The sequence below is a fragment of the Tamandua tetradactyla genome, chromosome 4, assembly GCF_023851605.1.
Source record: "Tamandua tetradactyla isolate mTamTet1 chromosome 4, mTamTet1.pri, whole genome shotgun sequence".
Taxonomy (NCBI): domain Eukaryota; kingdom Metazoa; phylum Chordata; class Mammalia; order Pilosa; family Myrmecophagidae; genus Tamandua; species Tamandua tetradactyla.
The window spans coordinates 54,236,913-54,256,955 of NC_135330.1; the positions used below are offsets into that span (position 1 = coordinate 54,236,913).

Sequence of the window (20,043 nt, forward strand, 5' to 3'; positions counted from 1 at the left end):
TAGGTTCTCATACTGTCCCAGATACACCTCTATCATAGAATTTAATATCAACATTCATAATGGCTAACATTTGGGCAGTGGTTACTCTGAGCCAGGCACTGTGTTAAAGCCATTACAGTCACTATCTTATTTTGCTAAACTGCAAAGCCTTACCTTTTCTTCCTTATCATCCATTGTGTGAGCTACAGGAAGGCAGGAAAATGTCTTATTTATCTGTTTGGTTTCAGTGCCTGACAGGGACTAGATGCTACAGTATTTGCCAAAGGAATAAATGAATGGAGGAATGAATGGTACAAGGGGTGCACAGAAGAGGAAATTATGGTATTTCCACTGATTGAAAGAGCAGGAAAATCTTCACAGAGAAGATAGTTGATCCAAATCTTAAAGAATTAACAGGATTTTTCTTAGCAAGACCAAAAGCACATCCTTCTTATATTGGAAAGAGTGCTCAATTTTCCCGACATGTTTTTGTTTTATTTATCTTGTTTTGCTTTTTTGTTATTTACCAAAGTTTCAAAGACTCAAATTGTTTCTCATTATAAAATTAAATCACAAATAAAGTTGGGTGTCTGTTCATAATAGAGTGCTCAGATGCACAAGTTTTTATTAATACTGTAAATGCCACATTGTGATTATAATTATCCTAGGACTTGGTTGAGTATTAGTTCTTTTTTGTATGACTGCATTTTGATATTTATGAGGGTAGAGAAAAGAAAACCTGGGAAACAATCATCAGAGCCATTGACTTCCCTAGGGATCACTGAGTAAGGCTTAAAGATATGAAAGAAGGAAGGAAATTTATGGCACTGGCCCAAAAGATAATAAACATCAGACAGATTGTTGAAAAGGCCCTAAGCACTGAGAAAGGAAAACAGACCCAGGAAAAAATAGGTGGTGTCAGGAGAAAAAGAGGGTGCAGGAAGTACCCAGAAGGGGGTAGAAGTACCCCCACAACAGCCACAGGCGTGTAGGGACCTGGAAGGGAGATTTCTGCATTTGCTACAAGAGCTCCATTTTTAATAAGACTAAACCCTTAATGTCTCTCACAAATCTGGTTGTCAGAAAAGCCTTACGAAGAATTTTCCAAATGTTGTCCCCTTTCCAAATTTAGCTGAGCCTGGAGGCTTTGTGCTGTGCACTCCCATCCTCCCTCTAAGCCACCTTCATCTGCAATTACTGTTCTCCGTGGGATCATCTGACAGTCTGGGACTCGAAGCAGGAAATCCAATGTTCCGTCCTTTCACGAGCCCCATGACAATGCAGAGGGCTGCTGGAGTCAGTGCCTTCTGCCTATCCCCTGCAACCAAAGGAATGAGCATATCTTCCCAAAGTAGCCATTTCATCCACACATTTGTTTTCACAAGATGGGGAGAGAAGAACAAGGGAGGAGAGGCAGTGAAATATAATATATAAATCCCTATGATAATCATTTCAATAATATAAATTGAAATTATTTATAGAAATATTGTAATCTAGTTGCAGAGAGAAAAAGAAACCATAAAACATACCCCAAACAATTAACCCCTAATTTATATTACAGAGTAAAAGCGCAGTATAAATTCACAGCAGTTTGGTCTTTGTGAGCTATTGCAAGAGGGGAAATGTTCATGGAGGAAATGGGAATTAAACTAGGTCATGAAATATGAGAAAGCTTATTTAGAGGACCGAAATAAGAAAGCGTTTAAGAGAGGAAACTGACACAAGTAAAAACATGATAGTGGGAAATCAGTTTAGATAGTTTGAAGAATAGAGAGGAGATAAACCTGATTGGAATAGACAATGAATGCCAGGATATGATGGGATATAAAATTTTATAAATTCAGGGAGGGGAGAGTCATTCCATCATTCCAAGATTTAGGCCTGTGCCATGCTTTCCCATACACTATTTCCTACAGGCCATGTACATGGACTGCTGCTGATTTTCTGACTAGAAGGGACCTCACTGCAAAATGGTAGCACTCTTCTTTAGTGATAATTTTATTTCATTACTGAAAATTCTCCAATAATATTCTTAGAATTATTCTTCCCTCTTGGAATCCCAAACCAATACAAATTGTTCCAGAATTTATTTTGTTATAGCACTCTTCAGATGGGAAGTATTCTATAGAGAAGGTTTTTTTTTAGCTTGGTTTTCAAACTTTCTTATTAAATGCACTCATTCTTTAATACATTTTTCTTGTAATAAAAGATTTCTCTGGGCAAAGTTTTGTTGTTAGGTCTATGTGGTAGTGAGATTCAGTTGTCAACTTGGCCAGGTGAAAGCACCTAGTCCTGTTGCTGTGGACATGAGCCAGTGGTACCTGAACCTCATCTGTTGCTGATTACATCTGCAGTGGGCTAGGAGGCGTGCCTGCTGTAATGAATGATGTTTGATTTAATTAGCTGGTACTTAAATGAGAGAGCTCAATGTAGCACAGCCCAAGCAGCTCAGCATACTTCATCTCAGTGCTCGCAGCTCAGCCCAGGCCTTTGGAGATGCAGAAAGAAATCACCCCAGGGTAAGTTGTTGGAACCCAGAGGCCTGGAGAGAAGGCCTGTAGAGATCACCCTGAGCCTTCCCACGTAAGAAAGAATCTCAGTTGAAAGTTAGCTGCCTTTCCTCTGAGGAACTAACAAAATAAATCCCCTTTTATTAAAAGCCAATCCATCTCTGGTGTGTTGCGTTCTGGCAGCCAGCAAACTAAAACAGTCTTCAAGTATTTTTTTTTTTAATTTTTCTAAAATTCTTTTAACTGAGGTTTTTCAGGCATGTGACACTCTTCCCATTTCTCTCAAAAGACCAGGCTTGTCTTGGTCTGGGGAGGTTCTGGTATAATTAATTAGATCTCCTTTTGAACAAATTCCTAGAATGGTAACACTGAAAAAGTGTCTCTGGGCCAATAAACTGATTCTGTGATTGTCCATCATCTTAAAGTACATAAAATTAAGAAAGTACATTTACTCTCTTACTATAAATAACTATAAATAACTATACCAGCTATTTAGATCAAGACAAAATGTGACCCTATGCTGGGATGGTTTTTGAACATTTCTGTGATGAGTGCAATCTATTTTCAGTTATGGAAGTCCCAAAAGAGAGCAAAGAGCAACCCCCTACCCTTACCTGCCCACGGGAGTTAACTGCCCAGCACACAGGAACCACTCCTTGGCTTGGCGTCAGGAGACCAGAGTTCTTATCCTGCTTCTTCCACAAGCAGCTGTGCCTTCCCTGATCTTTGGCTATTTTAATGATGACAGTTGCTTCACATATAACACCTGATTTAATCCTAACCATAAGTAGAATTGTTATTTCCAGTTTACAGATGCAAAAACCAAGGCCCAAAGAAGTTATGCAGTTTTCTCCGGATTGCACAGTTCATCAACCTCAAATCCTTTTTTTCTCCACTATACAATCCTAGGTTTCTGTTTCCTAATTTGCAAAATGTAGCATTTGGAGTACATTATTTCTAAGCGGATTGCCATTACCTGAACATTCTAGAAATGGTAACATTTCTTAATTATCAAATGGATGTTTTAAAAAAGGAAAGCTTATATATAGTTTACCAAAATACAAGTTTTGCCTAAGACAAACTGTATCCACGTAAATATGTGGAAATTTTTTTTTGAAAACAGCTTCAGGTGGTAAACGAGGAATGCAAATGGGAAAGAGATTATAAAATCTGCTGTAAAGTCCTGATGGGATCCAGTGTCTATCTATTTTGACTATTAAGTCTTGTGAATACTAAAGATAATCACTGCTGGCAGTATGTTAATTATCCTAATTTGCAGCTTCTTCAGGCTAAAGGTTGTGTGTGTTTGACTGGTATTACTGTATTGCTACTTAATTACCAATATAAATGCTCTTGAATTATAGAAACCAATATGAGCACTTTGATTTAAAAATATATTTGCAGAGCCCTAAGTAATGCTATTGAGATGCACACTCGTACCATGAGGTGACCAGAAGATGATCAGTTTCTGTTTAATGGTGCATTGTTAGTCTTCTGCTTTGAAACAGAAATGGTAAGAGTATTTCAAGGGGTTTCAGCTTTGAACGGGGGGTCCAGGCCATTGCTCTTTTGAGGGAGGAAATGTGCACATTTGTAAAGAGGCATTCTTGGATGTGAAGAGCCTGGACTGCATTATAAGAAACATGAAGGCAGAGTGCATAAGGGCAAAGTATTTGAGTAGCTCCCTGTTCAGATTAAATACTCAGTGAGGTCTGTGTCTTGTGTACTCACTCACATAAGACTGTAAGCTAGAGTGGTGTAAAACGGGGCCATTGTCCCATATCCGGATTTGCTCATTGATTTACTCAATCCAATGGTTACAGATTGCCACTGTTATCGCAAGCTCTTATTACATTCTCTTGGTTCTGTTAGGGCTTGATGTATGGATCCGTAGAGCCTTCCCTGATACCTGACGAGCACACCAAGTGTCATCTGGATATATCAGGAGCTGCTCAGCAGTTATGTCAAGGAGTCCTGCATTTTTAAAATAATACCATCTAATTTGTTAGTTCAGTTAGGATTTTGAACATCTATGGTATAAGAACTCTGAAGTTGATAGAAAGAAGAGAAAGAGCTTTCCAAATGCAGAAATGGATGGGTCTTAAGATCATACATTAAGATAGAAGTATGGCATAGCAGGAATTGTAGGACTCTATGGCAGAGGATATGCCAATTAGAAGCTTTTCTAAGCAAATTGAAAAATAAGTGGGGTGGGGGTGGGGCTGTGCAATGGTGGCTCAGTGGCAGAATTCTTGCCTGCCATGCTGGAGGCCTGGGTTTGATTCCCGGTCCATGCATTTCCCCAGAAACCAAACAAACAACAAATTCAACAAATGGTGCTGCAATAACCTGATACTCACATGGAAAAATCATGAAATGTGACTCCAACATACAGCATATAAACAAAAAATTAATTTAAAAAAATAAGTGCTCATAATGGAAAAGCTAGGTTTTTCAATATTTTAAACACATGTACAGCTGCCTTCCTTGATTTTTCCCCCCATGGGCAGGCACCAGAAATTGAACCTGGGTCTCCAACATGGCAGGCAGCAACTCTGCCACTGAGCCACCGTGGCCGGCCATACCCTGTCTTCCCTAATTTTGTACATGGTCATGTAGGGTAATCTTTTTATTGCATTCCACTTTTTATAAGCAGTAATGTGCCATTGCAATGAGACAACTTAACTGCTTTTAAGGAGGAACTGCTGGGTTACCAGCCTCACCAACTGCCATTACATACGTGGCACATCTGAGTAATACTCAAATGCCTTATCTGTGCTGAGGCCTGTGTGCATGTTTTCACATAAATAAAGTTCAGACCATTGTTTTTTAGCATTACAACTCCAAGAAAATGGAAGCCCCTTTCTGATGGTTTAGAGACCTCGTGTCTCAAAAAGAATAGAAAAACAACCCTGCAAGACCCCTGAGTGCTCTTGAAAAACTTGAAATGCCTTGTTAGTGGGTGAAATGTGAAAGGCCTTTTGGTTTGCACCTAAATGTTCTCCTGAGTGCTGATAGCTTTATGGACTTCTTCAGTCAGTAAGAGGCAAGGGAATCAAGGTGTTTTGGGGAACCAGGTATAAACACTATGGTGTCCAAAAGGCTTAACTACCTTTATCCAGAAAATCTCAAATGAATGTACAATGCTTCCTTACGCGTATGTTTCAAACTTCTCATCAAAGTCGAATTTTGCTGATGTTAGATCTAGGCATTGATTCAAGAATCTGCTGATGGTGGAAAAAAATAATGACAAGTTATTAGCAAGAACTCTAATTATCTACATCTCAGCAAATCATGCCAGAGTGTCATGTAATATGCTGAGCTCAGGCAGTCCAGAGCCAATGAAGATCTTTTATTTTTTTCTTCACTGTTAATGTTTACAGTTGGAAGCAATACATGGCTGCAATCGAAGTGCTGCACCTAAAAAGGGAGTTGTTGACTTGATACCTTGTTTTCTGGCACTGCAAAGCACTGAAACAGCTACCTTAATCATCGCCTGATAACATTGTGCTAAAACTAGAGGGTAGCACATGACTGTTTTATATAAGCAACAACCCTGGGAGATTTTCTGCGTTGTTTAGTTGTTTTATTTCTTGATAGATCTGCTGGGGTGTTAAAAGCATAGGACTAAGTGTTGTGAATTCCAGGTCCTTTTCTTTGTTCTCCTGCTGAATTTTTCAGTGTGCGTGCAGGCACTATTTGTAGAGACATACCTCCCAGACTCCTCCCGTTCGCCAGGCACCTTACCAGACCCTCACAGACAAAATCCTTCCAAATGTCAGCTGACTGCATTGGAGCTGGTTCTCACATGCAACACCCTAACAGAAATTAAACAAACATCCGGGAGCAGGGAAGCATGGCCGACTAAATAAGCACTATGTATAGTAAGGGATCCCAAGTATAAAATAGCCATTATTATTTTCCTCACAATGTATAAATATGTCAACAAAGCACAACAGTTGAAATTGAGAGGGAGATTTGGGGTGACATCTATAAAATGCTCTTCCCAGGGAGGTAGCCGTGTGGAGATGCACCAGCTCTGACAAGTTCGGGTACCAGGTCTGCTGCTTACTGGCTATGGCACTTTGGACAAATTGCTTAAATAATCTGTTAAATAAGGACAAGAATCTCTATATCATTAGGTTGTAAAAATAAAACGGATGATATATAAAATGCCAGGTACATATTAAATCTTTAGATTTTACTTATTTTTCCCCTATATACCATCTTTTAGTTCCAAAGTATTTTGCTGGCAATCCCTTCGTAGAAAATGAACTTGAAATCTAGAAGAATATTTGCTTGGATAGAACGCACAGAGCATCAAAGTCCTGGTTGCCATCTTCATCACGGAAAGAATATATCCATTTCAGGTTCCTGAGACAAGGAGGAGCATCCTAAAAATGTAGCAGCAACCCAATTTTAGCGAACGAGCACCCACAACCCATTCAGCAGAGGCCCAGCCTCAAAAGAACGACTGAAGAATAAAAATGCATTTTATTATTGCGGTGATTTCTGCTCGGCTCTACCACACAAAGAGGAGTCCTTGGGCAGCGTGGAGCTATGTTGTAACTCCCTTTCTCTTGTCAAAGTTGTAGCTACACCTCGCGTTGTGAAATCGCAGCAGATGGCTTCCTTTTACACCCAGTGCTGTCAGTGGAATGTAAATGCGTCTCCTCCCAGCCCTGAGAATTCTGAGGCTGTGTGTTTAATCTGAGCTGCGCAAGCAGAGCGACCCTGAAAAGAGCATGAGCACCCAGCACGTTTGGAGAATTGGCACCAATCCTTGGAAAAAGGAAATGGGGAGGATTTTTCAAGCCCTGCAACTAATCACGGTTTTCTTCCAAAGGCCCCTCACACAGCCATATCCGTGAGGACAAACAATCTCAATGGTGATTGAAGAGAAAAGTTATAGACCCCAGGGAAATGTGTTTTAAAAGGAAGGGGGCTGTTCTGGGGTATGGGAAAAAGGAGAGGGAGTTAGACTCCTCCACAAAATTGAAGAGGTTTGCTTTGGTTGGGATTCTCAGTTCTTGGTCTCTCTGCGAGCTTGGAAAACAAACTTTCCCGATGTCTCGGATTAAGTTAGTAAGGGGGATATTCTTTTAGCAATTACACCACAATTCCGGGGAAATAGAAAGAATGCAAATAATTCAAATGTCAATATGACAAAGAATATGAGAAAATGCAGTAAACCACAAGGATTATCAGGGAAAATATTTATTTGCAAATATTAATAGCGGATTGAAGAGCTAAAATATACTCAAGCTCTTCATTGGAGTTATTTTTTCTTAATAGGTCTCTGAGCTAGTTAGGAAACAGGGAATGTGCTCTTCATTGTATCTAAAAATCTAAAAATTATCCAGTGGGAAAAAAAGAGGAACCTTGATGTCATTTGTCCTTAGAGCCTTTTTACTGGAAGGAGCACAATCTTTGGAACCTCTATGTCCCATCCTTTCTTGGGGCAAAGATATTCTGAACTATTATTTCCAAAAGAAATTTAGACATTTCGGATATGATAATTACTGTAGATAAAGACTTATAGGTCCAAAAGTCTAATATAGGCATTTCAGCTTTATTATCTGATCTAATTTTATAATAAGCAATTAAATTCTGTGCTATATTTACAGGGACATAAAGAATAATTTTAGTGTGGCATTATTTTTGAACTAAAAGGGAAATGCTATTGGAATTTATTTTTGTCACCTCCAAGAAGGAGTGCTTTAGATGTCTCTATAAAAATGCAAACATATCCTTTTTTCCAATTGGGTTTAGGGGCATTTAGGTGAATTGTTAATAAAGTGAAACAAAAGGGTTTTTGGTGTTTTATTTCTTAATCCCCCTAACTTTAAAACCAATGACCTTAACCAAATGGCATTGAAAGCCTGACTTCTGAAAGAACCCTTTAGTCCTAAAACTGAATGCTATTCTAATAAATCTTCACAATAGGAGGTTTCTAATTTTCCTGGTTGTAAGATACAGTTTTGTTTCAAGTTGATACAAGTTGGTAGATTTCAGTAATGCTCACTTCTGATCTAACCACTCAGTATGGTAGGATCCTTCTCTCTTTAGACACACCAAATCTCAAACTATTTTGAAATGAGACAGCTGTTCAGTGAAAGGATCCCCATTAAAGCACAATATATGTCTTTTATGTCTTCCACTAGAAAGAGTTTGAAACTGAAAGTCTGATAATTTGATGTAAACTGACAGTGACAATAAAAATAGCTACTTCTGAGATTAAGAAGGAGCAAGGCATAGACATTCATCAATAAACCTGAAAGAAAGGATTTTTGTCTCTATGTTTGCTTTTTAAAACAAGACTAGAGTAAATGGCACAATAGATTATATAAACAGGAACTTCAATGACAAGCTGTCAAAGTTAAAGTACTATTTTGCATGGATGACTTGATGCTGCACTTTATCACCTACACAAAGAGAGGCCTGCTTGAGTCTGCTCCATAAAATACAGCCTCAAGAGCTGGGGCATGACTGGGAGAGGGTGGCCAAGCCTGGTGTGTCTTGGCATTCACTTCAGCCGGGACCCGCAGCGGCTGGCACTGCTACCACCTGGGGACCATCTAATAGCTAAGCTCTGTTCGATTAAGAAACACTTATGCAGGTATGTCAGAGGGATGATGCAGTCAGCCCTTCATGCTCCTGTAATTTAATGCAGGTCTAAGGTATAAGTGGGACTAGTTATTCAAAAGCTGGATTTACTGCAGTCTCCCAACTGTTGAAAATTAAACTACATGTGCTGCAAGTTAGGGGGTACCAGGGTATCTCATTATAGGAGTTTTTTTTTTTTCCCCCTCAGAGGCTGAATTACTAAGGGACTTATTTGAATGTAGGCTTGGACCAAATAATTTTCTGATAAGTCCGCCATAAATCCTTGGTAAAATAAGCTTGGTGTTCTTAGCATATCTATTGGCTTTTTGATCATTTTTATGGCTTTCCTTTTACTGGTCAAATTATCCTTATATGCACCTAAAGCTCCTCTGACATGGATTAAGTCAACACAAAGCAATAGACCTTCATTACTTTAGCAACTGGTTTTGATTTGGGGGCAGTAAATACGATGACACAGACTAGATTTCCTTCACTGAAAGGATATGCGATAAGCTATCAGGATGTCTGGGATTCAGGGTTGTTTTTCCTGCATAATGTGAGAATGGATTGGTAGCAGCTTTTGACCAACTGAAGAAAGTTGAGAAAAAGAAAGGTCAGAGATCTGAGTGAGAAAAGTAGTAAGGCACAGCTTTTAGGTCAGGTGTGGTGCTGCTAATAATCCCAAGAAAGTCCACTGTGCTAGATGCTGGCAGGCAATGTGAGGGCCAAATACATGAGGAAACTAACATATGACATGATTCATGAATATCTTAGTGTTTAGTAGGGTAAGTAAGACCATATTTACAATGCAATGAAAGGAGAGAGGAGAGAGAAATCAACACAGTGTCTGGAAGAGCTGAGAAAGGGTACTAGAAAAAACAAGTCTGCAAATTTGGGGACTGAAGAAATTATTTTCATTATAAACATTTTTAATGTTATTTTTTCCAGCTTTTCAAAAAAATATTCAAACCTATAGAAAATGGAAAAAAGTACAATGCATACACGTATACCTTTCACCTAGATTCACCAATTTTTTGACATGCTGCTACCTTTGCTTTACTTTTAGCTATAACATGCATTTTTTGCTCAATCTTTACAAAGTGAGTTGCAGACATCCTAACACTTAACCACCAAGTATTTCAGCAACTATCATTTAAGAAAAAGGACTTTCTTCTACAAACACAACATTAATATCCCATTCAAGAAATTTAACATTGATGCAATAAAATCATCTCATATACTATCCAGTTGTCCCAATGAATGTCTTTTATAAATTATTTTTTGATCCACGATCCAATCAATTGCACTTAGTTGCCATGCTTTTTTGTTAGTATCTTTTAATCTGGAACAGCCCCCTGCCCTTCAGATTCATTTCACACTGAAAATCCTCTTGCTTGTAAAATTATATTTATATATATACTTAAGTCAATTGGCATTTATCAAATCCATGCACCATGGCAGAGATGGGGTATAAACTCAAATCATCTGCTGTCCTATAAAATCCAGGTTAACAGGGGACTCACTCAGCACATACATAGGAAACTAAAAATATGAAGCTAGTATGTTTCAAATACATGATAGAAGTTATATGTTCTAGGAGAGAGCTAGTAAAGAACATTTGTGAAATATGCGTGTGATTCTGAACATCTGCTTCACTGGGGGAGAAGAAATGAAGCTTCCTGAAATGGTATATAGATAGGTTCATGCATGGGGTGGGTAAATGTTTTCCCAGAAAATGAGCCTCCATTCCCCATTCTACTTCCCCACTTGTGGCTGCTTAAGTTCTCACCCTCTCCTTGAAGCTTCCAAGGCAAGCAGGAAATGGTTCAGAAACACAAACACAGTGCTTGTCCTCCTTAAGGCAAATGCAGCGTGGTGTTTCCTCCTGTCTGGAAAATCCTTTTTTACCTCAATTGTCCCAATAACTTCCAGAAAGAAAAGAGTTGTTTCTAAGGCTCACCCTCCTTCCTCCTTAACTTTCCTTGGCTCTCACCTCTAACCCAACACTGCCTCACAGAACTGCTGCTGTTTAGGTACTGTCCCCACCCCCAGACACTACCACTAAACAGTGACATTTTTAAAAACATTAACTATGTCTCTTAATTCCAAATCTCCACGACCTAATATGCTGCCTGCAACTTGGAAGGTTCCTTGAGTGCGTGAAGGAATGCATGACAAAATGAGTGAATGAAACTTTCTAGGCTACATGGAACTCTTCTTACAGTGGAAAAGAATTTAGTAATGCATTAAACAGAGGGATGAGTGTTACAAGTACGTGAGTCAATAACGAGTAATCAGCCACTTTGTGGAAAGCACTGCACTTTGTGTTATGGGAAAGTTCCAAAGAAAACCGATATTCATCCCTTACAGTGCTGGGAGAGGGGTGGATAATAGTAGCTCCTTCCAGAGCATCCTCCATGCCCTGCAGGCCTGGTAACGGCACTTCTCAAAATGCCTGCTCAGCCCTGGGCATTGCTGCAGAAGACAATGAGAGAGCAGAATCAGGTGGGCTTCCCTGAGGAAGCTTTGCACAGTGCAGATCAATTTGAGCAGGTTTGCAAAAATAGAGGAGGGATATAACTGAATAAACAGCATGCTCCAGGCTGAAGAAGTGGTATTGGTGGACAAAGAGAGTCTCTTCGCCAAATGCACAGTGTTAGAGAGGCTGTAAATGAAGATAACCCTCACTAGGAAATCAGAGTTCATTAATAAGGGGCTATCACTTTAAAAGCAGTAATTTAGGTTTGATATAGTTAGCTTCCATGGGCTTCTGAGCCAGGTAAGTGCGATTGCTTTTTATTTTTTCCCTGTAAGGCTGAATCAAGGATGTAGATTCTAGCAGAAGAGAGAATGTCTAGAGGAAGCTTCATATCCAGGAGTAGGACAGTGCCATAATCAAGTTGTGACTGTGGAGATGCAGAAGAGGGACGTCTAAGCCGAATGGCAGGGGACTTGTGGAGGGTGGGGAAGAGGTGAAGTGGATCAGTATTGCAAAAAAAAAAAAAACAACTATATGTATTGGCAGCTCATAGTACAGTATGACTCACTCCTCAGTTTGCATGCACTGTTCTCTGAAATGAAGAATGAGAAGGAGAAAAAAAAAGGAAGAGGAAGTATGAGTGCTCTCCCAGCTTTTCTGGGACCAAAATGGGCCCCAAAATGTCCATTGGTTCACCTAACAGACATTAAAGAAAGCTTCACATGGAGAAAATAATAGTGGGCTGTTGCTTGTTTTTGTTTGTTTGCTTGCTTGTTTTTGTTTGTTTGTTTGTTTTGTCACCTCCAGGGGTTCTTGCTTGTTTCACCTGATGACATTTCATCCCAGATATCAGGGCCAGGCTAAGGAAAAAGCAAACAGAATGCTATTGACAAATTGCACATTAAAGAATATTACCAAACAGTCGTCATGGCCATTGACGTGTTGGTCATGTAGTTCGTTCCTTATTTGCCTCACTGATCTTTGCAGACAGCACCTCAGCGATGGCGCTTATCCTTCTGCTGGAGCCACAGAGCAAATGACTTCAGCTCCTCTGTTAGACACTTGCTGAGGTTTTTATTAGGTAAAAATCCAAAGAGGAAGGAGTTCTGGGTCAACAGAGTTGCTAGCTGGATACGTACTGCTGGATGAGTTCTTTCACATTTAACTCCCCTCTGTCAAACGGTCGTTGTCCCAGTACCTTTCGTGAAGCCAATGCTGTTCCAGGTTCTAGAGAAATAGAAGGGAACAAGGATAGGCAGACATCTGCTCTTAAAGGAGTGTCCGTTCTAATGGGGGAGACAGACTATAACACAATACATGTGTAAAATATACAGCTGCCATCTGGCAACATGTACTTGAGAGGAACAAAGCTGTTTGCAATTTAAAGAGGTTGGTCAGGAAAAGCCTCACTGAGAGGTGAGAAAGATAGCTATACCCACCTCAGGAGTTGTGAGGAGAATTAAAATGAATACAGTGTGTACGACATCTGGTAGACCCCTGACACAGGGTCAGAATAAAGAGTAGCTATTATCTTTAAACAATAAATTTAGCAAAGCATAATGAACTCTGAGTTTGGGCTGCTGTGATTTGGTTTTCATATGAGGCAGATAATTTTTCTTCATAAGGCCTTGCGTTCCAAGGAAAACAACTTACATTACTTAAACCACCTGCTTAAAGAGAGAAAATATGAAAGCAGTGTCTCCGTACTTCTGGCAAGATCTACATTTCTGCCCCAAATTTGGTATCTTACATAGGAGAGAGCCTGGAAATACCATAACGAAACTTACAGACCCAGTGCCACCTAGGCAGGGAAAAGGACCATTTGGCTGATGATTGTAGTTTTAGGTAGCACTGTGTTTATACACTGTAGGTGCTCAGTAAATATTGATTGAATGTAGGAATAAGTGTATCAAATCATAGTATAATTTCTCCCTAAATGTCCGCAAGAGGATACCTGTCATGCTTGGGCTAATTATGATATAAGTTGATGGTTTAAACTAGAGCTAGAATTCCAAATACGTAGCCTTATGCTAGATCTGGTTCCTTTATGGATCCCAGCCTCTGCAACAGGCCCTGAAATGGAAAGCATGCCTCAAGATTCTCAGGACAGGAAGTTCCAGTGCTGTGGCTCCCAGAGCCACCTCATCTCAGCTCGGTTTTTCTCTCCCCAGGTCATCCTGACGACCCCCAGTCCTGTAGTTATAAGGAATTGCACATACTTGGTGAAAAGGAGGAGTTCTTTATGTCTGATTCCTTCTATTTCCATGAGGGGCTGCTGGTCTTGTTAACTGCAGCCCCACACAGCCCTTGGAGGGGGCCTGAGCGTGCCCTTGTGTTCTCAGCAATCGCAGCTAGAGCTGAGACGTTTCTGGGAGAAGCACAGCAGTCGATGGAAGAGATGGGGCAGCGCCGATGAGAACCGATACTGGGCGCGCAGTTCAGAGACGCCCCTCCCTCCTCTGCTCCCTGCTGTCCGTCTGCTGCTTTGAGGGAAATGTGCAGGAGCCCTCTGATATCCATCACTTCTGCAATTGCTGAGCTTTTTATTTGGGAAAAGGAGCATCTGAACCGGCCCATAGTTGTGCCAGGACCCTTCCCAAGTCCTTTCTTTTGGCTTTTAGGTACCTTATTTTCCCCCTTATAACTGTAAAGAGGACAGTGTATTTATGTTTAAAAATTGGCTGCTGTAGCAGTCTTAATTTAAAAAACGGAGTTCTGGCACATATTCAATATTACTATGGAAACGGCTGTTTCTAGCAATCCGTTGATAAGATATAGTTCAAGGATTCAGGCCTGTGTGGGAGGTTTGCATCATCCACCAAATTGAGGATCTACTTGTTACAATGGCAATTCACAAGAATGCTCTCCTCCTCCTTATATATGGAATAATTCTCTCTCCCTTTTACAATTTGAGAGGCAAGAGTTATTTTGCTTTGTATATACAGATGGAAGATAAATACTTTAACCGGCTTTTTAAAAATGTAACAAAGTTACAGTAATTTTCCCATTAATCATTAATTCTCATAATAGGACATAACCGTTTTCCTTGGCTACTCACTGTACCCCTGAAAATGCACGCAGTCACAAACTAGCTTCAGGAACTCAGATATTGAAGCTGGAATGTAACCTGCAATCAACTGGTGCTTTCAAAAAAAAAACACTTTTTAACTTAAAGTCCTAAATTGCCTCCACTTATTTCTACATAACTGATACGCAACTGAATTCCAAAAATGACTTGAAATAATTCACTCCACCACTATGTTTTCCAGAAACCAGTTTTTAACTCCAAACACTGCCCCTATTTTTAACCACAAACACACTTCCACTGATTTACAAAACCCAGGCAATGAGAGAAGGAAGGGACCAAAAGAGTGGTAGCAGCAGCGTGGCTTTCTTGAATTTCCTCATTTGAAGGCAAAGCTTTAATGTTTTCACCTCCTTTCATTTGGAAGCGTGAGATCAAGTTTCCCAAGAAATCCTGTAATGCTTCATATTTGTTCAGGGCTATTTCTGATGTGTTCATTGTTTTCACATCTTTCCAAATGCAATCAGCCCTAAATGCAATACCAGGCAGACCCTGATGTAGAAGACAGAAATGAAATTGTCTTTCTTTTTTTTTCTCTTTCCAGACAAGCCAGCTCATTTTGCATTTAAAAAAATTAAGTTTAAACTTCAGATGAGCTGTTCAGCAAACGATTAGTGAGAGAGTGATTGATCCCAAGGGGCCCAGAAGCACAATCTTCTTGAAGCATCACGTCAGTTCAGTGAAGTGGCAATGGGATGCTGTGAGTGCTGACATCCTATAAGTGTGGGCTGTGGATGACAGGAGTTCCAAAATCCACACAGGACAAGAGAAAGGGGCTAGGTAAGGGTCCGTCTGGATAATAATAATAAGCACCAGTAACAACCAGGGGTTGAGTTCTCCTTCTTTGCCTAGGCACCCTGAGAAGCTCTTTGTGTATATATATACATATATAAATATGCATATGAATGCTGTGATCCTCAGAATAATGTGAAATATGGGTTATGAGAATGACTGACCACAGTTTACGGATGAAGAAACTTCCATTTATCTGCTAACTATACTAAGCAAGTGGCAAAACACTTCGGTCTGCTTAGCAAGTACTCACTCTTCTGGGCACCTTTCAAAAGAAACAGTATGGGGCGGTGCGACGGTCATTTAGGGGCAAAGTTCTCACCTGCCATGCCAGAGACCCGGGTTCGAGTCCTGGTACCTGCCCATGCAAAAAGAAAAAAAAGAAACAGTATGACATTTCTTTTACAAAAAAAAAAAGAAAAGCTAAAGTATAGTTACAGCATATTCCAGCATACATCACCCAGCTAAGAAGATTCAAAATAAATTTTGACAGTTTCACCTCAGAATACCATATAATAGCCTTGCCTTGGGTCATAGTAAGCCACAATCCAATCAATGTTTCAGAATAAACTCATTTGGAAAGAAAAACAAACAAACAAATAACAACAAGCATCTATTTATTTTATTCTGCATTTTAATAGTGTTGAAAGTAATCACAGTTTAAATTAATCACATTTAAAATGTACATTTAAAAAAAGATGCTGTAACATGACAACTTAATAAATGTTACAGCATAAAAAGTTATTTAAAAATAATATTACATAATGTTTCTAATTAATTTAGACTTTTTTTTTTTTAGAAAGAATTTGTGGCACTACAAGCACAACCCGGCCAAACAGGTTTGGCCTCCAATTCATGCTGTTTTTCAGGATGGTCCTCACACTTGGAGGTGTCCATCAGTTCATGTGTCTCAGCAGTTTCAGTTATCAAAAGATCCATTCCAGTGCTGTATATTTTAAGCACAGTTGAAGAATAGCAGAGTAAAAGAGGCTTTTTCAACCATGGGAATTCAAAAGCAAAGGGCCCTCAAGAGGCAACTTCAAAACCCTCTTCATGCAGCCTTACACCAAAGCTTAATGACATGCCCTATTTGATATAGTTAAGGGAACTGTGTCATCAAAAACTTTAGCTGAGGTTTAGAATTGCAATTTTAGGTTTGTAGGTTGGCTCCCTGGGTAATAGTGCCAGATACTGAGGAAGTTCTGGTTTATCTTTTGTAAATAAATAGAATTAGGGATAAGAATCTATGGCATATTAATGGCTACTAATATTTTTATATGTTGAGAGTTTACTGTAAGCCATGTTTGTTTCTTTTCCATTCAGTCTTGTGCTTTGAAGTAGATATTAATAGCCAATGTTATACATGATGAAAATGAGTCTTTGAGAGGTGAAGTAGCTTGTTAGTAGGCACATGAGCCAGTGGCAGAGCTGGCAACCAAACCCAAGCCTCAGTCCCTAGAGGCTGAGCCTTAGACACGTCATCTTGCAGCCAGGAGTGACAAAGATGGGGCTGGATCCCAGCCTGTGAATGTGCTCTTTCTCTTTTACCACATTTCTGAGAGCAGTGAAGCAGCTGTAGACAAGGGTGTCAGTTCCTCAAAGGTCACCACATATGTGATGAAGACTGGTTCTCTGGTTTTACCGACATGGTGACTCTAACAAGGACTCAAAGCCTAAGCCCAAGATTCTCTCTCTCTCTCCAATTTCACCCTCCAAAGCCAAGTTTGCAGTGTAGTGGAGGAGAGTGTCTATGCTGCTTGCTGTAACTACTATGACAAATGCCACAGAATGGATTGGCTCAAACAACATGAATTTATTATCTCACAATCTTGGAGGCTAGAAGTCCAAGCATTAAAGCATCACCAGGCCAAGGGTTCTCCTGGATTCTGTAGACATCTAGGGAAAGATATCCTAATTCAAGGAAGGCCAATTGTCCAGAACACCTCTGTCAGCTGGGAAATCATGTGGCTGGCAATTGTTGGTCCTTTGCTCCAGGGCTCTGTTGTTTTCAGCATCTGTTCCTGTGAGGATTCCTCACTTTGTTTTTTCAGGGCTGGCTTTCATCCCTTGGCTTCCCTTGGCTCTCTCTACCTTCTGGCTTGCTTAACATCTCATGGCAATGTCTGCTGGGCTTCAATTATGTCCAGACGTCTGTGTCTCTGTTCTCCAAATTGTTGGCATCTGTGTCAGCTCTGCTCTGAAGTTTCTGTTGGCTCTGTCATTTCTGTCATTTCTGCTGTTTCTCACTCTCTCCAGAACGTTTCCTCTTTTAAAGGATTCCAGTAAACTAATCAAGACCCACCTGAAATGGGTGGAGCCACATCTCCTCTAATCAAAAGATCACACCCACAATTGGGCATGTCAAGTCTCTGTGGAGACAACCTAATCAAAAATTCTTCCCTACAGTATGGAATCATGATTAAAAGAAATGGCTGTTCCCACAAGATTGGATCAGGATGAAAACATGACTTTTCTGTGGTACATAATACTTTCAAATAGGTACAGTACATATTACATTTAAACCAAGACTCAAGGGTTGGGGGGAACTAAGGATAGCAAGGATATTTAAAATTCTGGGATGTTAAGATATTCAAAGATTTATTTGTACAACAGATTGGCTTGGTAATTGGATGTGGGTCATAGAGAAAGCTAACCGAGAAGGTAAAATGATTTACTCCTGCTTTTACTCTGACAGAAATATTTCTTCGAAAAATCAAAAGAAAATCCAAATAGCAACTTCTTCTTGTCCTTAAGATCTCTATGCAACTAAGTCACAGCTTCCTGTCACCCACTGCTAAAATGATACCAGGTTGACTTAAAAGGGCTTGGCAAACACATTGGAACCGACATTTTTAAAAGCCTAACACCCTGGAAACCTGGCATCCAGCTCCTCCCAACGGGCTCTATCAGTTTTTTGTTTCTAAACACTTGGGTCAGCCTTGAGTTCATGTGCTTTTACAACCATTCAAATGTCACATTGAATCCAAATTGAAGTGACAACGTGAGAACTACCTGCAAGGCCAGCTCATCCCAGGCCTTCCTCTGTCTCGAGATTGGGGTCTTTCTCATGGAGCCCAACTAATTTAATTTGCTCTCTTTCCCCATACAAGGCAGTGTAAAAATAACCATTCCTTCAGTCCAAAATCAGAACTTTAGACAAATGGGGGTGGGCAGGGGAGGAATCTGAATATATGTTTATGTAGATGCAGAAAAATTTTATAAATGTGTCTGGGGGGGTATCTTTTGCCCTTGATTTCACATGAATGTCCTCAGCCACTGAGATAAAAATATTGAATAAATACAGTAGATATTCCATGCCATACTTTCTGACCAAGAGACCTAAGATGCAGATACATATTTATAGTCATTTTCACATCGTCTGGAATAAGAAAATTGAAGTTTCCTTTAGTACCTTGGTCTTTTACCTGCTTTCTCTGGTTGATTTTCATTCCAGGGTAGTTCCATTGTCCTGAACATTTGCTTCTGCTCTCTAACTTATATCACAATTATTTCAATCCCTCCAGTTGACAGATCACTTGATCTCGGACATTTTCACCTCCATGGGTTCAGTGATGTTAGCCCTGTTATTGATCCTCTTTCTGGCAGTCGTTGCTTCTTTGGTAGCCTCCAGCAAAAGGGCAGCTCAAGGAACCTACAGCCCAAGTCGGCAGGAAAAGGAGGGCTCTCGAGTGGAGTTGGGGAACGTGATGCTGCCCCCTGCGATGGAGAGGCTGATTTAGAAGTGGCCTCATGCTCCCAGAGAGGGTTCTACATGTTGTGAATATGCTGACTGCATGTGAGCAGTTTGCTTTGCATACCTAGAGATAGTAATTTACGAGGATTACGTTGCTACTGTGACAAGGATTCCCTGGACCAACTTAAAGGCGTTCATAGAGGTTCAACTGGACACCATTGTTTCATTATGTTTTCTTGGCTGAGCACAAAACAATGTCTTTGTGCCAGTAATTTCTGCTTTATAATTAGTAAAGATCATTTCTAGAGGACAGCATCTTCCAGGAAAAGCTCCAGTGCCTTGTCACTTAACACTTTGCAAACTGGAGACACCTTCTTAGTTAGCCTTGTAGCTGGAAACTGCCATTGTCTACACAGAAACAACAGAAGAAATAGATTACGTTTCTCATTCTTGTCATCTGGTGGAAGACTTTAGCTGTATACCTGTAATGAGATGTACACTTTTGTCCCCCGATCCTGGAATCGGAGAAAGCCACCGGAATGGCCTATTGTAAAAAACGACCCAGCGGCAACAAATAAAAATGGTAATGTGACTGTTCTCCTTCCTGGGCATTCTGTGGCATTACATGAAGCAAAAGTAACCTCTAGGAGCATTTGAAGAACCAAGAATAAGGTTTTCTAACCAAACCATCTCAAGTTCCTTATGCCTAAGGTCAAAATACCTCCTAGACATAAATCAAGATCTGTGGAAAGCTGAGATTCTCAAGTCTGAACAACCAAGCTTTTCCCTTCCAATTTCTTTTTGATAAATCAGTGTCAAACAGCGACATTATCTAAAGGTATGAACCCCAAAGTGAGGTGCGTGTGTTTCTAGGTGCATGTGTGCAAGACTACTTGTG

The 20,043-nt window shown here is 40.1% G+C and overlaps 1 protein-coding gene across 1 annotated transcript in view; it reads left to right on the forward strand.

Annotated features, from left to right (window-relative positions):
* The window catches only part of CRB1 (crumbs cell polarity complex component 1), a 201,976-nt gene extending 182,785 nt beyond the window's left edge, over positions 1-19,191 (forward strand). The window contains exon 13 of the mRNA XM_077156790.1: positions 18,976-19,191. Coding sequence (XP_077012905.1) covers positions 18,976-19,191 — 216 coding nt within the window. The remainder of the gene's footprint in view (positions 1-18,975) is intronic.
* Positions 19,192-20,043: the final 852 nt, after the last annotated feature.